This window comes from Ambystoma mexicanum, chromosome 2q (assembly GCF_040938575.1).
Source record: "Ambystoma mexicanum isolate Mex_15411 chromosome 2q, UKY_AmexF1_1, whole genome shotgun sequence".
Classification (NCBI taxonomy): domain Eukaryota; kingdom Metazoa; phylum Chordata; class Amphibia; order Caudata; family Ambystomatidae; genus Ambystoma; species Ambystoma mexicanum.
This window is the reverse complement of record NC_090924.1, coordinates 700,895,482-700,916,667: the sequence shown is the minus strand read 5'-3', so window position 1 is coordinate 700,916,667 and position 21,186 is coordinate 700,895,482. Positions and strand designations below refer to the sequence as shown.

The 21,186-nt window shown below is 44.1% G+C and overlaps 1 protein-coding gene across 6 annotated transcripts in view; it reads right to left on the bottom strand.

Moving 5' to 3' along the window:
* GALNT11 (polypeptide N-acetylgalactosaminyltransferase 11) overlaps positions 1-21,186 on the bottom strand; it is a 982,259-nt gene that overhangs the window by 396,711 nt on the left and 564,362 nt on the right. For all 6 annotated transcript variants that reach the window (XM_069647915.1, XM_069647913.1, XM_069647912.1 and 3 more), the window contains one exon: positions 8,384-8,602. In XM_069647915.1, coding sequence (XP_069504016.1) covers positions 8,384-8,602 — 219 coding nt within the window. The remainder of the gene's footprint in view (positions 1-8,383; positions 8,603-21,186) is intronic.

Sequence of the window (21,186 nt, the reverse complement as noted above, 5' to 3'; positions counted from 1 at the left end):
CAGGGACCCATCAGGGGTATGTTGATCGAAGGACCAAGCATCGCAGAGCAGAGATGATGGCTGATCTTGTCAAGCATCAAGCTGGTGATTTACATACAAAGAAGTTGTTTGACTTCCCAGCCACGTCTCTTGAAGAGAATTTCAAATGCATCATCAAAGAGAAAGTAAGGACCATGGCCAAAACCATAAGTGACAGCAAAAGGGAAATTGAGGAGCTGGGGGAGCAGACTGATGAGAACAATAACGGTATCACAGTTTCTGAAAATAAGTGCTCACACTAAGCTCCAGTCTTAAATCACTTCAGGATAATGTCTGTTTTGTAAGAAGTGTGACGATTCAGAGCACTGCTCTCACAGGGAGATCGCCAAGATCGATTTCCTCAAAGGAGACAACAGTGACAATATCATTATACATGTTTAGGACTTGAGTGATCAAGGCTTGACGTTACAGCGTGACTAAGCATACAGGCTGGATAAGGTGAGTAGTCCAATTAAAGTCTTACCCCGACACTATCAATTTACTAGACAGCTTAGCGTAGCTATTCCAGGACCTCTACTAATTAACACATTGGACAAGAAGAGAAACATGTGCATGTGATCACTAAAGCCCCTTCCAAACCTAAGGTTCCTGTATTGGCGCGTTTTCCTAACTGACTTACAGCTCTGCCTAGATGACAGAGGCGGTTGTGTCTTCAGTTGACGAGGGGCAGTGCCTGCAGGGTCTAACAGAAGAAATCATTGAGGAGGGGGCTGGGAAATTGGGCAACAAAAAGATGAATCAAAATGCGAGTGGCAAATGCAGTAGAACAAGCGTAGGGGGGTGAGAGGTGGTGGCCACTGGTATGCATGAGATGGCTAATTCACAGATATATGCATCAGATTATTCAGGAGTGTTTGCTGGGTCCCTGGTGTAGCATGGGCACCTGAACTTGCTAGTTCTGGCAATAGCTTACACCTTTGGATATGCTTCTGCTCCGGTGATAAATCTTGGAAATTCCAGGGAAAGTAAATGCCCATGTTTTTGAAGTATTGTTGCTTTCTGTCCTCAGGTGTTTCACGGTTATATTTAACTCGGGCATATGATTACAGATAGATGGCTAGCTTGCCACAGGGAAAGTAGAGGGTCGGGGGGGGGAGAATAGGGAGGAAGTGGGCAAGAGGATGGATGTAAAGCCTACCAAGTGACAGGCCATTAGCTACAAGCTAAGTGCTGCTGCACCTGGCAGTAATCAGGTGGATGGGATCACATGGAAAGGGACCAGACTAAGAAATATGTGCTGATTTGGCCATGCGAGGAAACGAGGGTTACCTGCCAAATTTATGAGGGGTTATATCTTGGAAACTTTAATAAGCCGGGGCGATGATTAAGGTCTAGTCATATAATGTGCTGGGCCTCAACTTCTTGCACATCACTATGGTGAAAAAACTGAAAATGATTTCACCAAAGATTGCGCATTTCATCTGTTAGGTCCTCTTCTGGAACTTGACTATAAGTTGGATATTGTATATACGTGGAAAGAATATTATCGACAAAAAGATAACAGCACAGGAGCGAGGCCAGAGTGGAACAAAAATAGAAAAGAACTTAACCAAACACCTCCATCATCATATGTGTCGAGTGGCAAGACAGAACAACCTGAAACTACACAAGGGAACAAACAAGGAGAGAAAAGGGACACTCTGAGAAGCAAACAGCAATCAACTACGTCCAAACAACATTCTGATACAACAGTGCCATCATACTCTTTTTTTTACACCGAATCCATGCCGAAGAGGGAAAAAGAAAAAAATCCATTGAGAAAAGCAAATCTACAACAGAAGAAAACCTAGTAGTGAACATCTCTAACTACAAAATTACAAATTTTAAAAGAAAAATGCTACAGAAAGGAATATCCTTTGTTCCCACCTATAACAGCACTTTGCTTAAAGAAAAGATAGATTTGTTCAAATTGACTTGAACAATGAGACTGAAACTCTTGTTTGACTCCTTAGATCTCCAAGAGAGTTCACCAATGTCATAAAATCTTGAAATAAGACCAGAGAGTAATTTCAATCCACCTGTGCAGAATATGGTTTTAGATGCATTTAAAAAAACTGTATTGAAAGATTTCCAGAAAGTTAAATTCCAAGATAGAAGACGTGCAAACCTCACGAATAGGGAGAAACAAGTTTTGGAGAAGCTATGGCAGAATCTTGACATTATCCTTAAACCTGCCGATAAGGTAGGAGCTCTCGTCATCCTTTATACTGACACCGTATGGAGGTAGAGTGACAACTGAATGATCAAGATACCTACCTAGAAGTGTTTGTGGACCCCACAGAAAAAGTACGGGAAATAATCAAGAAGACAGTAGAAGAGGCAGAAGCAGGTGACATTTCATTTATGACGAAAATGTTCCTTCTTAACACACATCCAATAATGCCAGTGATCTATATCCTACCAAAGATTCACAAGGACTTAAAAAATCCCCCAGGCCGTCCGATCATTGCAGCAAAGAACAGTTTGTTGGAACCATTAACTCAGTTTGTTGATAAGGTGATCCAACCACTGACGCAGAAAGCAACTACATAGATTAAAGATACAAATCACTTTCTAAAGAAATTAGAATAAATTAGGTTTGAAGAAGATAAAGCCATCATGTTCACAATGGACGTTGCACGCCTTTATACTAATATTAACCAACAAACCGGTCTCGAAGCAATGGAATGGCTTCTACTCCAAGCACAAGAAGTAGTGAGAAGTGATTGATTATTTATATTGAAGTTGCTGACAATAGTACTGAACAATAATTACTTTATGTTCGAAAAGCGTTACTTTGTGCAAATATCTGGGACATCTATGGGAGCCGCAATGGCCACAAGTTACGCCAACACCTACATGACATACCTGGAGGAGGCTCATGTTTTACAGAACCAGAAGTGGAAGAACAAACTCAAATGCTTAGTAAGATATATAGATGACCTATTTGGCGTATGGAGTGGAACAGAAGAGGAACTAAAAGATTTTTTTGTATTCATGGATTCAATGACACCTAGAATAAAGTTTACCCATAAATATATTAAAACCTCAATAGAATTTCTAGATGTACTGATTTATTGTGAATCTGGGAAATTAGAGATAACCGTCTTCACTAAAACAACAGACAGAAACAGTTTACCTCTGGCATCAAGTTTTCATCCCAGAACCACAATGGCAAGTATTCCCCTCAGTCAATTTCTGAGGTATAGAAGGATCATATGCAAAGAGAAAGAATATGACAAGAAGGCCCTTGAATTGACAAAAAAATTCCTGGAAAGAGGTTACAGCGAAGAATCTGCGTCTAGACACGTGGTGAAAGTAAAGGAAACATCAAGAACTGAGGCTATGAAGTCCAAGATAAAAAAAAACTGAATCAGAATTGGTATATGTTACCACCTATTCCCAGCAGAGCAACAGCATAAGAAACATTATTTAAAAACACTGGAAACTACTAGAGGTGGATCCCACGCTAACAGCTTTATTCCCTAAGCCACCATTATTTGCTTATGGAAAGAGTCCTTCCATTCGAGATCATCTTATGAAATCCGACTTTGGTCATGAGAAAAATAAAGGCAAAATGACATTTAAGGGAACTCTTCCATGCAACAATTGCAATTATTGCAATAATGTAATAAAAGGCAACTTCATTAACCATCCACGAAGAGGAAACAAGATATTGCTACGGCATACATCTACTTGTGATACCGCAAATGTTATATACGGGATCAAATGTCCTTGTGGCATATATTATGTTGGACAGACGGGACTAAAGGCAAAAAACAAGATGGTGTGAACACAAATCGAACATAAGACAACAGTCAGTAAAATCACTGGTTGCCCAACACTTCAAAGAACAAAATCACACTATTGCACAAATTTAGTTTGTGATTCTGGAACATGTGACCATACCAAGAAGAGGGGGAATTTGACAAAAAAACTTCAACAGAGGGAAATTCATTGGATTGAAAAATTGGGCAGTATGCATCCCCGTGGGATGAACATGGAATGGGATTTGAGTTGCTTTTTATGATGAAAGTAATAAGGTGACAATGGACATTACACATTCAGGGTACGGAATAATATATACATGGGCCTTGTTCTACATGACAGTGCACACATTGATGTATTAAGATAATAGAATTGGATAGAAGTAAATGTTAACTCTCTAAACACAGTGAATACACGCCCTAGGAGAATTATGACATTTATATCTAAGGAAGGGACTCAGATGCTGAGTAAAAATCTGTCATTTGAATGACTGTTGGCAGATCGAACACTTAGGTAGTACAATTTCGTATGTAACAAAATGTTGTGTTCGTAAACACTCTAATTGAAGCATTGTAATTGTATGTTAACTGATTACAATCTGAGAAATGTCTTGTTTTTTATATAACTTGCATTGTCTAAACGTAGAGTATATGAAATGAAACATATGTAATTATGCATTAACTGGCCCGAAGAACAGACAAAATAGCGAGTAAATATACACCTAAGATGGCGGGCAGAACAGGAAAGGAACGGAGAAAGGAAGGTATTCTAGACTTTATAACAGTCGATTAGTCGCAGCGAGTTGCTATGCAACAGTCCGACACAGCGCCAGCTGGTTAGGAGACACGGAGCCTGTGAGGTTACGGAAGAGAACGCAGACACCACGAAAATGAGGTCGAAGGAGTTTAAATGAGTTTGGAATGGATTATGTGCATCTTATATCATATTGCAGAATAAACAAAGGGGGTAAAACTTATATATGTGCTCCCACAGATACGGAATTGCGTGAGATATACATGAAATTGCTACACGCCGTATTCGTGAAGGGATTGATGTATATATTCTGGTGTTGGTTACAAACTACGCACAACTGAGATCAAGGAAATTATCCTAAGTGAGGAGCCAAAACAGGTATGACTATTTATAACAAGTCCTCTTCAAAGATATATTTAATCTGTGAAACCCAGGAAAGGGTAACATCACGTATTAACGAGTGAATATTTACCCATGCTTCTTTTACAGAATCGAGATTTCCACATTTCAGTGTTGTAAAATCTGAAGAGTAGACAGGAAGACTGGAGACGGTCTGGTAAGAGATTGTAAATTACTATTTAAGTATCCTTAAACTAGGTGATTGCGGAGTGGGACTCAGCGCTTTTTTTAGCAACGGGTCCCTCTCGCGATCAAAAAATTGTGTTATTTTGTAGTATCATGAAGAGATCTCTGAAATGAGCCTTTCATCTTTGCAGACAGGACTATTAAGAAGAGAGACAGCATAATTACAACAAGAGGCGAACATACTGATCAAGTCCTAACATATTTGAGTGCCTTCCAGGCATATTATCAATTCTGGAAAGGTTAGTATAGCGCGAGTGCTATGAATAAAATATGTGATTGTAAAGGTAACAGCAAGAATGAGTCTAATAGCATTCTAATCTTCCTTCTTTAGGAATAATAAGAAAGAGTATCGATATCTTCATCTGAAGAAGGGCTGACATTAGCCCGAAACACGTATCAAGTGTAAAATAAGATATTGGCACCCATCAAAATTGATGAACATTTAATGGAATGTTGTCGAATATGACTTGGTTATATGAATTGTAGAGATCAATAATCATATAATGTATTTATTTTGGTGTATATTTTATAACTAAAAATGTGAATTTGTGACATTATTGTAAAACAAATGATAATTGTGAATATATTTTTGATTGACTGTTTTTTTTGGAATGAGAAGAATCATAGTAAATAGTATTTTTATTCTGATAAATATAATATTCTTTGAAATCGATTATTGATTTAATAGATACTATTGACTGATGTGAGATCAGTAGGAAGTGTTCCTTTGTCATGTCTTCAGTTTGATACTGAAGACCTTGTTCTTTTTCCTCTTCTGGAATGGCCCAGGCGAGCTGAAAACTATGTAATTAAATGCTACTGTCAGCAGTGATGCCTCCCTGGGTGTCACGTCCCGGTTTTCTGACTGTCGGCATCTGGGAATGCCTAACCGCAATTGGCGGCTGCCGTGGCGTTTGTTTGAACGCTATCCGGCACATGGTGCCTTTTGAGACTACGATTCCCATCATTCCCGCTATTGTAGTCACGTGACACACACATACTACGCTGCCGTGTCCTCCTATGAAGACCGTATTTAAATACTGTTGATGCAAACATCAGGTGCTCCTAAACTGTTACAAGCATTTGCTTTCCTGACTTCTGTTTAAACCTAACACCTAGCGCTTGAATCCAGACCTTGTCATTGTCTTGTCCTATTTTGTCTCCCGACGCCTGCCTCCCTCGACTGCTTCCCTCGAAATATACAAACTTGGCTTACTCACCTCGACCTGCAACTCCTGATTCCATAGGCTGTGACGCTTGGATAACTCGAGCAATACTTTCAAGAGAACTAGCATGAGGTGAACGCTCGTTTTCCTGGTCATTGCTTATTTTCTTTAAATATTTTGGGTGAACACTTTTTGCACATGTTGTTTTTTCTTTACCTTGGATTACTTTGGACACCTTTTTGGGACGCCTTGCTGTACAACGTTGGATTACCTTGGACACCTTTTGGGACGCTATGCTGTGTTAATTCTGGAATACATTGTACACCTTTTTGGGACGCTTTGCTACTTTACCATTGGATTACTTTGGGTATTTTCTTTAGGACGCTTGGCTGTGTAAAACCTTGATTTCCTGTTATACTGGTGCACTTCCTTCACCATATCCAGTCCTCGTCTCTTCATTTGAATACTGGTAGGTTACTGGTATAATTCTCTACGGAGCAGGCAAGAATGGGTACTTGTGGGTGATGTTTGCTGTTTTTCCGGCACTTTGTGGCTGCATATTCTGAACGACTGCTTTGTTCTTTGTCCCTCTAGCTCTGCTGACTTTTGCTCCTGCCTTTTCACTCAAGCCCCGGCCTAAGAGGCATAATTGATCTCTGTAGGCTGAGCTCTGGGGGGGAAAGTCTTTGGCATATCACGTTGGAGACTTTCATATTTGAAGAGTGAAGAAAGCTTACCCCACAGTGGGGGGTGTTATCTGCAACAACTGGGACACTATCTCTGAGTTGTGACACTGGGTTACAATAAGTGATAGGACATCTACTTGTCCCACAGATGTGGGAAAGGTGGAAATGAGTATGATGAAAATGTGTTCTATTGCATTATGGGATCTTTTTTATCCTGCGTTCATGTCTATTCCCACATGATGCCGATTGTTAAATCCCAGTGGACTTTGGTTACAGGTATTCCCTGGACTATTGGTATTTGTCAGTGCTTACTCTGAAAACTGGTGGTGAGGCATGCCCTTTAGAGAGTGCTGGGCTCAGCATTTCTGGTATGTTTAGGGGCACTGGGTGAAGTCCACCCAGCCCCCATCTTTGGACTATGCCGGTTATATCCAGTCCAAAGACGGGAGCCTTCTTTCTCAGTGGTGCTGTGTCATGGGGCGGTGGACCTATTCCTTTTGCCTAAGCAGGACAGAACCGGAAGTCTACGATGGGATGGAGGGGAACTGGATTGATATTGGAAGGTGATGATCGTCAAGAACTAAAGGTCAATGACAGACTGAGATGAACTATGAAACTAGTGCATTGTCTCAAGGGAGCAAAAATAATTAGCCAGATGTTTCATAAGAAGCAGGAGGTTGAGCCTCCTGGCAGGCATAAGAGGAGGTGAAAAAGGGGAGCTAGGGTGGTTGGCTTGGGTAGTAGGGAAAGATGGGACGCCGTCCGATACTTGCAAAATTTGCAATAAAGGACTTGCTTGTTTATCCCTAGAAAACTAATCTGGTGGTATTTTCTGATTGTTCATACTACCTTGAGGAACTTTCAGTAAACTATTTGACCAAGCATTTTAATTCATCACTTGTTTCTCCCCATTTTAGTGTCCTCCTTACCTTGGAGGCCTGATCAAATTTCTAAGTCAACATACTGATAACATTGCTTATTTTGAACTCTGCAACTTTGCTAATCATCTTAATGTTCAGAAGCATGAACCGAGCATTGCAATAAGAGAGTCATGACATAACTACCACTTGGATCAAGGAATATATACGTATATTGTGATAATTGCAGAATCACAGATAGGTGATTTGGATGAAAATGGGAAATCTTACCCATTGCTCTGACTTGTGAATTGTAAGATAAATTTTCACCAAACTCACTCATGATGAAGGGAGCCTCTTCCTGCATCCAGACTTGCCCCACTGAAAATGTTCACAATGCATGATCTTACAGAAGAAAACCATGCTCTGCAGATACATGCAGGGAAAGCAACTTACTTTATTAAGTGTTGTCCACATTGTGTAAAGGGCCATGCGTTTTGCACAAACATTAGGGAAGAGTATACAATTTGGCAAACTCCATGATGCTTACCCTCCCACGCTGCAGTATCTTTGGTCGTTTTGCCCCTCTGTTGACAAAAACAGGTTGCTGTACTTTGGCATTGGGCCCAGATATTTGCATCTCTGGGTAGATATTGTCCAAGTACCACTTAAAGGACTTGCAGTTCAGTCGAGATCTCAGTGCCAGGCGTCCAGCAATGTCACCATAGTCCCTTGTCCGTAGTTCAGGTCTCAGACTAAAATACTGTTGCTAAATGAAAAAGACAAACATTTTAGATTAAAAGGAAGCCAATACAGTACTGATGTAGGCAACATAACCATGCACACTTGCAACCTTTCTAAAATGTACACTTAACCTTTGACATTGAATTTGCAGAAGTGTAGCATCTTCTATGCTTGAACAACCCAAACAAACCTAGCAACATTGCTTTTGCTAATTCAGAAAAGTGCCTTGATCCAGAGAGGGCCGTCGGAAGGAATGTCTAGGAGTACTCTACTAAATTCCTAGGGCTGTTCTCGGTTTCCCAAGGTGGCAGGTACCGGAAGTACCCCTTCAATTATTTACATGAGGCCTTCCCCTCTGGAAAACCATGGCAAATTTCAACATATCCTGTTCTTCCACAGAGAAACCAAAGACAACGTAGTTTGCAAATCTGTCTGCCCACACTTTCATACAAACGTTTTGCCCTCTCAGGGCGGCGGCGCGCCTCCCATATATTTGTAAAGTTAAATTCTAGATGTCCCGCAACAAATCCACTGCTATAGTCCAGTTAGAGCAAGCATCAAAATAAATGCCTTCCACTCCTATAGATCGCAATAATGTAGAATATGTGGTCTGACTCAACACTGAACCAAGACTGTGAAACGCCTTTCTGCACTTCATTGCTTAACAAGAAAAGGGATTTGCCTTTGTGGTGCAGGCAGGCTTTGTATTCTAATTCTAAGGTTACCTAGGATGAAGAAGTATGCCAAGCCCAAGTACTGTCAGTTTAGTATTTTTTTATCTGGGGACTATGCACAAGTAGGGGGCAAATGAAATGCAAAAATGGGAATCCCCAAAAGAATTAATGACAGTCAGAATGGTCTTTGTGAAGAAATGTCTTTCCTGGAAGAGCAGGCAGTTGGGCCTTCAAGCTCCGGGACTTATGTCTGAGTCTACAGTTCTGGGGATAGGGGTTTGCTTCCACTCCCCTTCTCCAACATTGTGAGTTTACAGGTGCCCAAGACAAAAAGGATATTTGCATGTTGGAATCCATGGAAATTAATCCGGTTTTCAACAGCTTTTAGAAAAAAGAAATTAGAATAGGAGTAAAATAATACCTTCTACTTTCATCTAGCTAGTTGCAGACCTTCTGTGGTCCCGTACATCACAACTGGCGCGGACACAAAATTCTTTGAGTAGACATGGTCGGCAGTGAGAGTTAAAGAGGGTATCCTGGGGACACGCTGAACAGTCCTTCGATTTTTCTTCTTTGCCACTCTGATAGGACTAAACTTTTTCCGAGTTTCGTTACAGCTCACACTTTCTGATCCTGCCTACGTCTGACCAGGCTTGCTAGCATATTCCTCTTCTTGCTGTCTATGACCTGGCCTTCCTTCACATCTTGATCTTCCTGGTTTCCCTCCTCGATCTGTGTGACCCCTCCTCACCTAAGGTAACTGGTTCAGTGTCACTCCTGGGGTACTGTGCCATCTCCTGTGTCCCAGTCTTCAGCTACCTACTCCTGTCTATTCACTCTCTTCCTGATGTTGCCACCTCCTTCTGTTCTGTCCCTAATTTGGATATTGCCACTTCCTTCATGATTGTTCCTGCTACTACCTCCGCCCACTCCTTTTCTTCCACCCGATATTCGCACCTCTTCCTGAGTCTCTTCTGCTAGCACCTTCTTCTGCCCACTCTCCACCATTGATGTTAATCCATTGTCTTGAGTCTCTTCTGCTACACCACCACCTTCTGCTCAATCCCCACCCTTTGGCTCTTAACTTTTAGATCAAGGGCGCCTCTTGCCACTCACTATCTGAAATGTCTTCAGGCCTAGTATGTTAGTTGCTCGTTTGGTTCCTCCTCTCCCTTTCTGCACCCCTCTCCATCACCTTTTGTTAATCTCCAGCTCTACCAAACATGGCGGCAGGCCTAGAACGATAGTTGCCGGTCTGTTTCCATTTCCTTCCCACTCTCCCCCTCCCTTCCTTAGCTATGTCTTAGCTCTTGCACTATCTGAAATGTCGCCAAGCCGAGTATGATAGTTAATTTCACATTCTTGTTCATGGCCTGTAAGAATGTCATTGTGTTTTCCCTTGTTCCCTCCCTTGCCTTGAAGCGCTTTGAAACACATTGTGTATCGGCGCTATATAAATAAACTAACATATATCATTATTTAGCCCACCTCCTGCGTCACATCTGGTACCACCACTTCATTCTGCTCACTCTACACCCTTGATGTTAACATCTCCTGCTGCTCTCCACTGCAATCAAGTCTCCAGACTCTTGTCTCTCAAGCTTCTGCTCCTCTAACGCGCTCTAGCTGCTTCCAAAGTCAAGCCTTCTGCTCCTGTAACCCAAACCAAGAAACTGGGGTGGTCTATATTCATACTATTCTACCTTCCACCTTTGGTGGGTCTTCCCCAGAGAGACTGCACCTGTGAGGAGTGAGGGCTGGGATTGGTTCATTCCTATGAGTGCACTGCGGAAACATGAGGGTCAGGAAGTTGGACCGAGCCTATATCGGGCTGGTTGGCCATTTTTGTTTTTTTCAATTTGTTCCTCTGATCTCCTCTCAGACCGATTGTACTGGGCTAAGGGCTGTTGTGTTTCCACCCTGATCATCACAGATTAAGAACATGCTGAGTCAGTGTTATAACCATATTCATTGGGAGTATTACATGAGCATTTTCACCATGTACAATTTGGCTGTAAACAATGTATTAATAGAACCGTAGTAATTGTTGTGAGTTCCACAAACATGCAGAGATGACTTTTTTGAAGCGGTGGGTGACCCAGAAACAGTAGCACTGTACGCGCAACTTTTGATGACGATATGAGAATGGGTTCCCGAAAAAGCAAAGTTTTTATTTTCAGTACAGGAGATTTAGGTCAGGCTGTGGGAACCTTTAGGCTCTCTCAAACAGTGAGGGGAGGCCCTCTCACTAGCCTGCTGTGGACATCTGAGATTCTGGTCAGGGTTCAAGTTTCAAGGGGCGATCTGCTCTGATGGGTCAGCGAGGTAGAGAAGGCCTGGCATGCACCACCATCGCCTGCAAAGTTTGGGGCTCTTTGGGGCCTGGGATCAACATTAATTTTTGTAATTCTTTTGATTGTTTTAAAAAAAAAAGTTAACAGGATCCTTCAACTCTAAACACATGTTACATTGAAACAACCGTTGTACCCCTTGACACCTGCCCTCCTCTCCCCTCCATCGCTCCTCCCACACCCAGCCCCCAACTAGAGGTAAACTTGCTGCTCCTATAGCGAGTAACCGGTCAGTGAGCATACATTCTAGAATAGGTCCAAAAGTTTCAAACGTCATGGGCACCACTGGATCCTGTAGTAATCCTTAAGAAATGTCAATACTTCCCTCCAGTTATTAGCGAAACGGGGCAAGCCATAGGAAGCCCACTCTAAAGCTAGAATTGACCACACCTTATGAAGCCAGTCCTGGGCTGTGGGCATTTCTGCACCCTTCCAGCACTGCGCTATCAGTAGCATCGCTGCAAGTGTGAGCACTACATGGGCCTTCCTTCGGGCTCCGGGCAGCTCCCCCCCGGGTCCCACAGTCCAACCTCAGCAGCACCTCCTCTGGGGCTCTCTTCCCTCCTCCCCAAATGCCAGGGCCTGTGCCTCCTGTACCTCCCTCCAGAATGGGTCTATTTAGGGACATCTTCACCAAATGTGGGACCATGTGCCAGTACCCCCACAGCCCCTCCAGCAATCTTGTGACTCTCGATGCATTTTATGGAGCCAGTCCAGTGTGAAGTGCCATCTAGATAGCAGCTTGTACCAACATTCCTACAATTATGACGCTTTAGCCAACTTGGGTATGAGCCTCCAAAATCTTTCCCAATCCTCCCTCTGATTTTCCCTCCCGATCGAATTTACCCAGCATGCCATGCATGGCCAAGACACCCAGTGGGGGTGACACCATCCAGAATTGTACTCAGAATTGTACTTTTCGTCTACCCCAAAACATTGCTTGCCCCCCCTAATGAACGTGAATCTCCGGGACATGGATCTGTTTATCCATACCTTCCTCCACTCCACCTCCCAGTACCATCCTGTCCATCACCGTAAACAAGAATGACCATTCTACTCGGTCAAAGGCCTTCTCGAAGTCAAGGGAGAGGAAGACAGCTGGGGTGGAGGTCTTATGAACCTTCTTCACCAGATGGGCAACGAGTCTGATATTGTCGAATGTTTGGCGCCCTTGTACAAATCCTGATTGGTCAGGGTGAATCAGGGTTGGGAGAAAGCGCTCCAGTCTTTTGGTGAGGATTTTGGTGCAAATCTTAGCATTGACACTGATTAACACTATTGGTCTGTAAGAGTCACACGTAGTCCTTATTGGGTTTGGAGATGAGAGTAATGTTTGCTTCCTCCATTGATGCTGAGATACGCCAGGTCACGCAAAAGTGGTTAAAGAGACCGGTAAGGTTAAGGACCAGTATCCTTGCAAAGGTTTATAGAAGGCTGAGGTAAAGCCGCCTGGCCCCTGAGATTTGTTAAGGGGTAGAACTTTGGTGACACCTCGGAGAAACCTGAAGGTGACTCACCCGATAGTCCCCGGGTATCTGTCATCCAGGTGGCCAGGACACGGCCATCACTTTTGGATCCAGTTCCTGGGGATGGACCAGTGTGGGAGGATCACCTTGGTGAGGGATCTTAGGGGAGTGGGACACTGGTGGGCGAGACGCTGTATACCCTTCCCTGTAACACCTTTACACCATCCTACTAGGTAGGATAGTTAGGAACTCAACCCTGCCCCTTTTTTACTACACAGCACAAACACTTTCTCACAGACAACTCTCTATGAGAAAAAACAGACACCCGACCCGTATACCGACATGTCCCAATACAATGGTTAGGCAAGGTCAGGCAATTACTGACCATCACGGACACCTGATTTCCATGACACTTCCCCACACGGATAAAAGGCAGAGCATGGGCGCGCACACTCTGAGCGAGGCAAAGCACATGAGGAAATAGCAGTTCCAAGACGTCAGTTTAACACGAGGAGAAAGACTGCAAAACAGAAGGGGATTGCAATGAGGGAAGTGCCCTTGGCCTTTTTTCCGATGAGGAACCATTACTTTCATGAAACCTCGAGAATAGAAAGCTTAGGACCAGGGAGCCAGGCTGAAGAATCCTGCATTGTGTGGTGGAGGTACCGTGGGCCCTACTGCATCGATAATTAAGGCAGGGAGAATCGCCTGCTGCCGTGGTAATGTCCTTAGCTCCTACAACAAAGCAGCACCAGTGAAATCAACACAGCTGATGAGTCGGGGAGACCGATACCAGACTGATCTGTGTTGAAGCCAGGGTTGCAAGCAGCAACATTGTATGGTGAGCACTGAAACAAACAGTGTATAAAACGCATGCGATAACCAACCCGAGTAAAACTGAACAACAGATGAGTGATTGAACTTTGCAGCCAAGATAAAATACCTTTGACAGAGTGGTCTGGTACAACATGCATGCTCATTCCAAGATCTTTGTAAGGTATTGAACTGAGAGTTGACAAAGGTGAAAGGGTGGCAAAGAACTGTGCATCGAAGTGGTCCTGCAACGGGTCATGCAAAATCCAGTGCATAATCAAAAGTCTTCGATGTTGATACTGCCAAGAAAGAAAGTTGATGACAAAGTAGATAAAGTTGGTCCGAGCCCGAATGAGGGAGATTAATTGAAAGCTTTGGGTTAGAGCAAGTTTGTGTTAGAGTGAATTAAATTGGTCAGAGCATGGCAGAGGGAGACTGATTGAACATTGTGTTCAAATGGATCTGAGCCCAGCTGAGGGGGGTCCGGGGTGAACCGTAAATCACCCGAGAAATTGGATACATGAAAATACTACGAGTATTGTGTTAAAGGGGATCTGAGCCCAGCTGAGGGGGATCCGAGGGGAGTAGTGACTCACATGAGAAATGGAGTATGTGTGAAATCCTGAGAAGAAAAGAACATATTGTTTGTTTGTCGCATCAGGCCCTCTGAAAGAAGAGACTTTGAAGCCAGAGACTTGGGCACAGAAGACCCTGATGCTAATGTTTGAACTGCACCCTCATGCTAAAGAAGCCAGGGAATGTGCTAAGCTCGAGTGTGCCACCTTGTTCCGTGCTGAAAACGTGGAGAAGGGAGGCCAACGGCCTGAGTAGCCTGACATAACATTTCCTGAACACTTCTTTCTTTTTCATAACATTGTTTCCCACACCATTTGTATTTGGAGGTACGGATTGGTAATATTTGTTTTAGTATATGCCCTTTTGTTTTGACAAGACACCACTAGGACTGCATTATTATTTGATGGTCATAGCTTGCTCCCATCTTTCGATTTAGGATTAGATAGGTGTTTTTCAAACTCTTTTTTGAAGTTCAATAAACACCCTTGAACTGTAGTCACTTGTGTTTGTCTTACTGTTGATACCATGCCTTCCTTAAACACCCTGCACCTCTTCCTCCAATATTTCTCACTGTAGGCAGATGAGTAGTATTCTTGGTGCAGCTGATTGGCAGGGCGTTTGGACAAGTATAGGTCTGCATAGTAACATCAAAGCACTCTTGGATGTCGCTTGTACGGGAGTGGAGACGCCCCTGCTCATCTGTAACGTCTGTGATGGTTTTAGAGCCCGCAGCCCCCTAATGAGCCGTGCCAATCAGCCTTGTTGGCAATTGCATAGTAGTGTTGGCTGACAGATAGCAGCAACCTCTCTGCCTTCTTTGTTCTGAGGATGTTTAGCTGCCCCACTGGCTATCTATAGTCCCTCATAACCCTCTTGGTAGGGGCCCCCACCGTTTGCCTCCTAATGTCCTCGAACTCTGCCTCCATCAGCGCCCCGAGGAGCCTCATTTGTCCGTCTCTCATCACTTTGGCTACAATTAACTCGCCCCTTATTGTGGCCTTAAATGCATCCCATCCGATGTCCTCCCTGTGTCTGTGATTCTGTTCAAATCAAAAGAGGTTTGTAATATAGTCTTCCAATTCTCTCCTAAGGGATGGGTCCCACATTAACTCCCCTGGTTATCTCCAGCCCCAAAACCACAGGTTGCCCCAAGATCTGCACATTCAGTGTGACCACTGCATGGTCTGCTATTCCGAGTGGGCCTACTTTAATACTCCTAACTTCCCCCAAAAGTGGACGGGGGGGTAAAACCCACATGTAATCTATTCGAGATTATGAACCGGGCACATTTGAGGAGATTAATCCCTCCTTTTCCCTCCATATCCCTCTCCAGACATTACGTAGGCTTAATGCCTCAAACTGGTCCTGTTGGGATTTGGTAGCCACTCCCCCTTATAAGACGTCCCTCCAGTGCCCCTGTCCAATTTGTGCGACCAAGCTAGCTTAAAGTCTCCCATCAGTATAATATGTCCTTTCGCAAACCGCTCAAGTGTGGTAAATATGTCTTGCAGGAAGGCTTCTTGTGCTACATAAGGTGCATAAATTGAGGCCACTGTGTAGACTGTCCCCTCGTATTCTCCCACTACAATGATATACCTGCCCGCTCCATCTGCTTTAGACTCCATTATTTTGACATGTACTCCCTCCCGGAATGCCAGGGCTACTCTTCGGTCTTGTTGGGACCAGACACATGGATGATCCGAGAGAAGCCCCTCAGGCGAAGCCTCACCTGGTCTCTCTGTAGGATATGGGTTTCCTGAATGGCCAAAATATCCGGCCCTGATTTTCTGGTGCATTGCTCTAATGTTCTCCTTTTGAAGGTGGGAGTTTAGCCACTCATATTATATGTTGCCCACTTGAAAGATCTTGGCGGTGCGTCCCCCTCTCCAATCTACACCCCAAGCAGCCTCCCTTCTGTTTCCTTTTTCTACCCTATCCTTTTCCTGTCCTCCACTCCTGCCGATGTCCTCCTGTCCCCCCCCTGTTCCCTTGCGCCTACCATCCTGACCCACCCTGGCACCAGTCCACAACTTCCGGCCTTCCCAGATTCCCCTCAGCTTCCCCTGACCTCCTTCCCCAGGCAGACCCCCAACTCTGGGATGTGCCGTCCCCTCCACCATACCCCCACCCAAACCCCTGACCCTTTTCATCTAAACCCTAACCAGGCCAAATTGCCCTCACCGGAAACAAGATGGAGCGCTATCCTGCACTTCTGCAGCCCAACTTCATGCATTTACATCCCACCACCACTTTAAATGTGCAGTTAAGGGTGTGCCATGTTTCTGCTTCAAGTATCCATTGGCTTCCCCTCTCCACCTTCTCAACATTTCTGTGTTGTGGGCTGTGCAAGGAAGCCCTCCTTTTGCGCTTCTCCCCTGATGTCGCCCATTCCCAAGGCCTCGGCCTTGAGCGAGTCTTGGTTGACGGCAGGCCAGCCTCTTGCAAGTCGAGTTGAAGTACTGCTGCACCCTCCTGCACAGTTGTTATACGTTTCTGCGCTCCTTCCCATGCAAATACCAACCCAAACAGGAAGGTCAATTTGTATCAAATTCCTCTATCAATCAGTTCCTTAACCACCAAGCCCATCAGATTCCTTTTAAGAAGGGTGTTCCCTGCCAATTCCAGATAGAGTTGAATTTGGGATCCCTGGTATGCCAGTGGTTCCTTCGCTCGAGCTGCCTCCGGTATTACCCAAATTGACCTTTTACAATTGACCTTTTGCACAATTTACCTAATTATAGTGGTCTTAATTGGCCTTCTGCACAATTGACCTTTATATTATTTTAGTTATTTTATATATGTATTGGGTTGGTTTTCGATTATAAATAATATAAGGAGATTGGGTGGGCGGTTGCGGGGTGTTTTGCATTGGGTAGGGGATTGCGGGGGGGGGGTTTCCCCCCGCATATATGTCATAATTGACCTTCTAAATTAGGTCAATTCTCCCGATGTCAATTGTGAAAAGGTCAATTAGTATACAACCCCGCCTCCTACTGGGAGTATTGTGAAAATGCTGGCAAGACGTCTCTTGGCTTACCATTCAGGGCTCTCTATATCCCACTGAATCCCCCGTGTCCACCATGTTTGGCACAGTTTTATTGCTCCTTTTCTGATGGGGAGGGTATACAGGTCCCCCATGTCTGCGGTCTGCTTCATTGATTGGGCTCTGGCCTTCGACATTCGCCTCCCAGGCCCCTGGTCGGTACCAGAACCCCCTCCTAGGACCCGCTTCTCTGTCACTCCCATGTTCTGATCGAGGTGTCCTGGATTATTAGGGGGGGGGGAATATGCAAAGAAACTGCAGAGAGCGAGGGGAGGGGAGGGAGGCAACTCCTCCCCGTCTCAGTCGGTATCCTCGATGTTAGACATCAGTGCTAGCCCTCTTGCTCTCTGGGCACACTCCACTTTCGATCAGGTAGGGTGGATAAGTGGCTGAAGTGCCCCGGGAGCTCCCCAATACCACCTGGGTCAGTGCGAGATACCTCTCCCTGTGCCCCTCCTCACATCTTCATCATCAGGGGGCTCCCCTGTGTGTTGCTGCCTTTTACCAGGCGGCCATAGCGCCCCCCCTTGCAACTTCCTCCACGCCGGGCCTTCCCCTGATGAACCTTCCATGGCATTCTGCAGGGGGCAACCCGGCGGAGGAAAAAATGTGTCCATCCCTCTGTGAAGCACACCACTGATATCTCGTCCGCAGATGCCAACAGCGAGCACCTTCAGCAAGCACGGTAATTTAAACACTTTTCGCCAAAAAAGTCCCACTAAGTACAGCCAGATATCTTGACTCAAATTCCAACCAGCTTCACTCCCAAAGGTGATAGTTGGGACAACTTTTTGTGAATAGAACATCAAAATCAGTATTAGGGTGAATTTCCCATAGTCAGCATGTAGTTTTTCTCCTTGTAAGGACAACATTCGCATTCGACGTATCAGATCTTGAGACCAGTCCCATTCACAAATGGATTTATTAAAGAGGACTCCTAGATATCGTATGGATGGCGTAGTCTCAATGCATTCAATGGCAACTTTCCATTTGAAGTTTTTATCTCTATTCCCCAACTTTGGGCCAAAGGTCCCCATTTTTGTCTTGTTTACATTTATTTCAAGATTGTTGTGCTGAAGATAATCTTGAAGATGGCTTAGAAGTCTTTGCAGCCCAATCTGGGTACGGTCCATCAATACTATATCATCCGTGTAAATGGCCCAGCTAATCTGCTGACCATTTCTTTTGAGTGGAAATGACTTTGTTTCCTTCATGGCTGTCGGTAAGTCAGTGTTGAATAGTTTAAAGAGTAAAGCGCTAATGGACATTCTTGTTTTATGCCTTTTTCCGGCAACATTTCATTTGTGGGATCTCCCCGTTCGTTAATTTGGACTCGAATTCTTGTATTTGAATGTAATGCCATCACTGGATGAAGAAGCTCTGCCGGACAGGACGAGTTCTTTAGTTTCACCCACAATAAGTCTTGATTAGTGTTGTCAAAAGCTTGCCGCAAGTCCACAAATGGGAGTAAAAGCTTTTTTGTCTCTTTTAAGGCCTCCAGTTTTAATATATTCAGTAAAATTTATTTTACTTCCATGCCTACCCCCTTTGTGAATCTGGTTTGGCTGCAATCTTAAATTCCAGCATTAATTGCCCATGTTGTCAATTTTCTTTGAAGGAAAGCCGCAAAAATCTTCCCAATGGTGTCAAGTAGGGCAATCGAGCGATAGTTGGCTGGATCGTCCCGATTGCCCTTCTTGAATATGGACACCACCACTGCAGAAGACCATGATTGAGAAAGTTCTTTCAATGTTGAGATCTTTCTGAAGAGCACTTCTATAAATTGAGACCAAAGCTTTTTGTTCACTTTTAGCATAATGTTAGTGAGGCCATCAGGACCCGCAGCCCTTGAGTTATTTAGATTTTGAATTGCTAGTGAGACATCCTCTAATGACTCGCAGACATTCCACGCGGCATGGCTCACTACTTCAGATTTTAGTATTACTGTAGAGGGTTTTTTAAATACAAAATGCGAAATGCATCTCCCAAGCATTAGAAGTGACACCATTTGCCATCATTGCATTTTGATTCAACAATCCTTGATTTATGATCGTTCAAATCTGTCTTGTGTTGTGCTTCGCGATAAGTCGCACAATCTCTTCAGCTCTTTCTTGGTTGCGAATTTGCACGAAAGACTTCAGCCAATTCCTATATTTCTGTCTCCTATTTTTGATGGCATCTAAAGACTTGGCAGACAATGGGCCTCATTACGGCTTTGGCAGTAGCCATGCCCTTGATAAGGGCATGGCTGCCACCAAAACCGGGTCTGGGTCCGGGTTCCCTGAATGGGGAATTACCGGGCCATTCCAAATTTGGAGGGCCCTGTAATTCCTCCTTCAGGGAACCCAGGCCCGGACCTTCCCCATTCCCACTTGAGCCCCCATAGGGCTCAATGGAAATGGTGCAGGGAGCTAACAACGGGCCGATTACGACCGGCCCGTTGTTAGCTCCCTGGTCCCCTTGCGGGACCCGGTAAGGACGCCTGGTTTTACCAGGCGTCCTTACCGGGTCCCGTGAGGGAACCTCGTAATCTTGCGGAATGGGTTTAACGGGTCCGCTTCCAAGATTGTAATGATGCCCAATGTTTTTTTCAAGAATTTTATATCTTTGTGAAGAGCCTTTTTTGTTTCACTGACTATCGCACTGTATGAGTGTTTGTTCGTTTGAGAGATAATTTTCCTTCCATGTTCTTTGACTTTATATTGTAGGAGCAGAGGAGCATAGTTTATCTAACTACTCAGACGCCACATTTGACGAGATGTTAGTACTTAAGGCGTCAATCTGATGCTGGTTGATCCGTAGTCTATTCATACCCTGGTTAGTGGCTAGATTCTCAGAGTATCTTATTGCTGGAGGCTCACAGAACATGTGGCATGTTAACCTTAGCACATCATGATCACTCCTGGTTCTTTTTAGGATGGTTAGTTGGTCGATTTTGCATTACAGATTCCTTGTTGTCCAAATATAGTCTTGGGTTTTGGGACTCTAGTTACGATGCCAAGTATGGCTCGCAGGGATATCGCCTCTAATATTCCCATTTAACATTAGGCAGTTCCGCATTTCCAGTTCTGATTTCCAACGTTGTCCCCAGATTGACTTCTGGATCTTCTGGCTTGGCATACAAGTAGATGGATGTCTGTCGTTGTCAAACCAGGAATAATTCAGGTCTCCACAAATGAAGATTGTAGGATCTGTAAATTCGATCATACACTCATCAATTAGAGATGTCACATATGTTATGTAATTACTCGAGGATATCATCGCTGGATTCCAGTAAGTATTTATTATGAGGACCGTTTTACTCATTTAGACTCTGCTTGCCTGGATTGCAATGTTGTGCCTTGCACAAATAAATTTGGGTTTGCCTTTTTAATCACTTTCCACAAATTGTTGATCTTTAGCATCGTCACTAGACCAGAATAAGGACGCTTGTATGATTTTTTCCAGCAGGATTTAGCAGAATTAAATAGTCTTCTCCGATTGGTACTTCACGTAACCAAGTTTCCTGGCGGCAGATCACAACATTGTTTGAGTGTAAAGGGTGATTCGTTGAATAAATTTCTAAATCCTCAAGTGTTCCAAGAGATGAGGGCACACGGATCCTCTTTATGATTGGCCGATAGCTAATGTCGATTTTGTTGCCCAGTGCAGGCGCGGACCGCCCTACTTGTTGGAGTAAAATGACT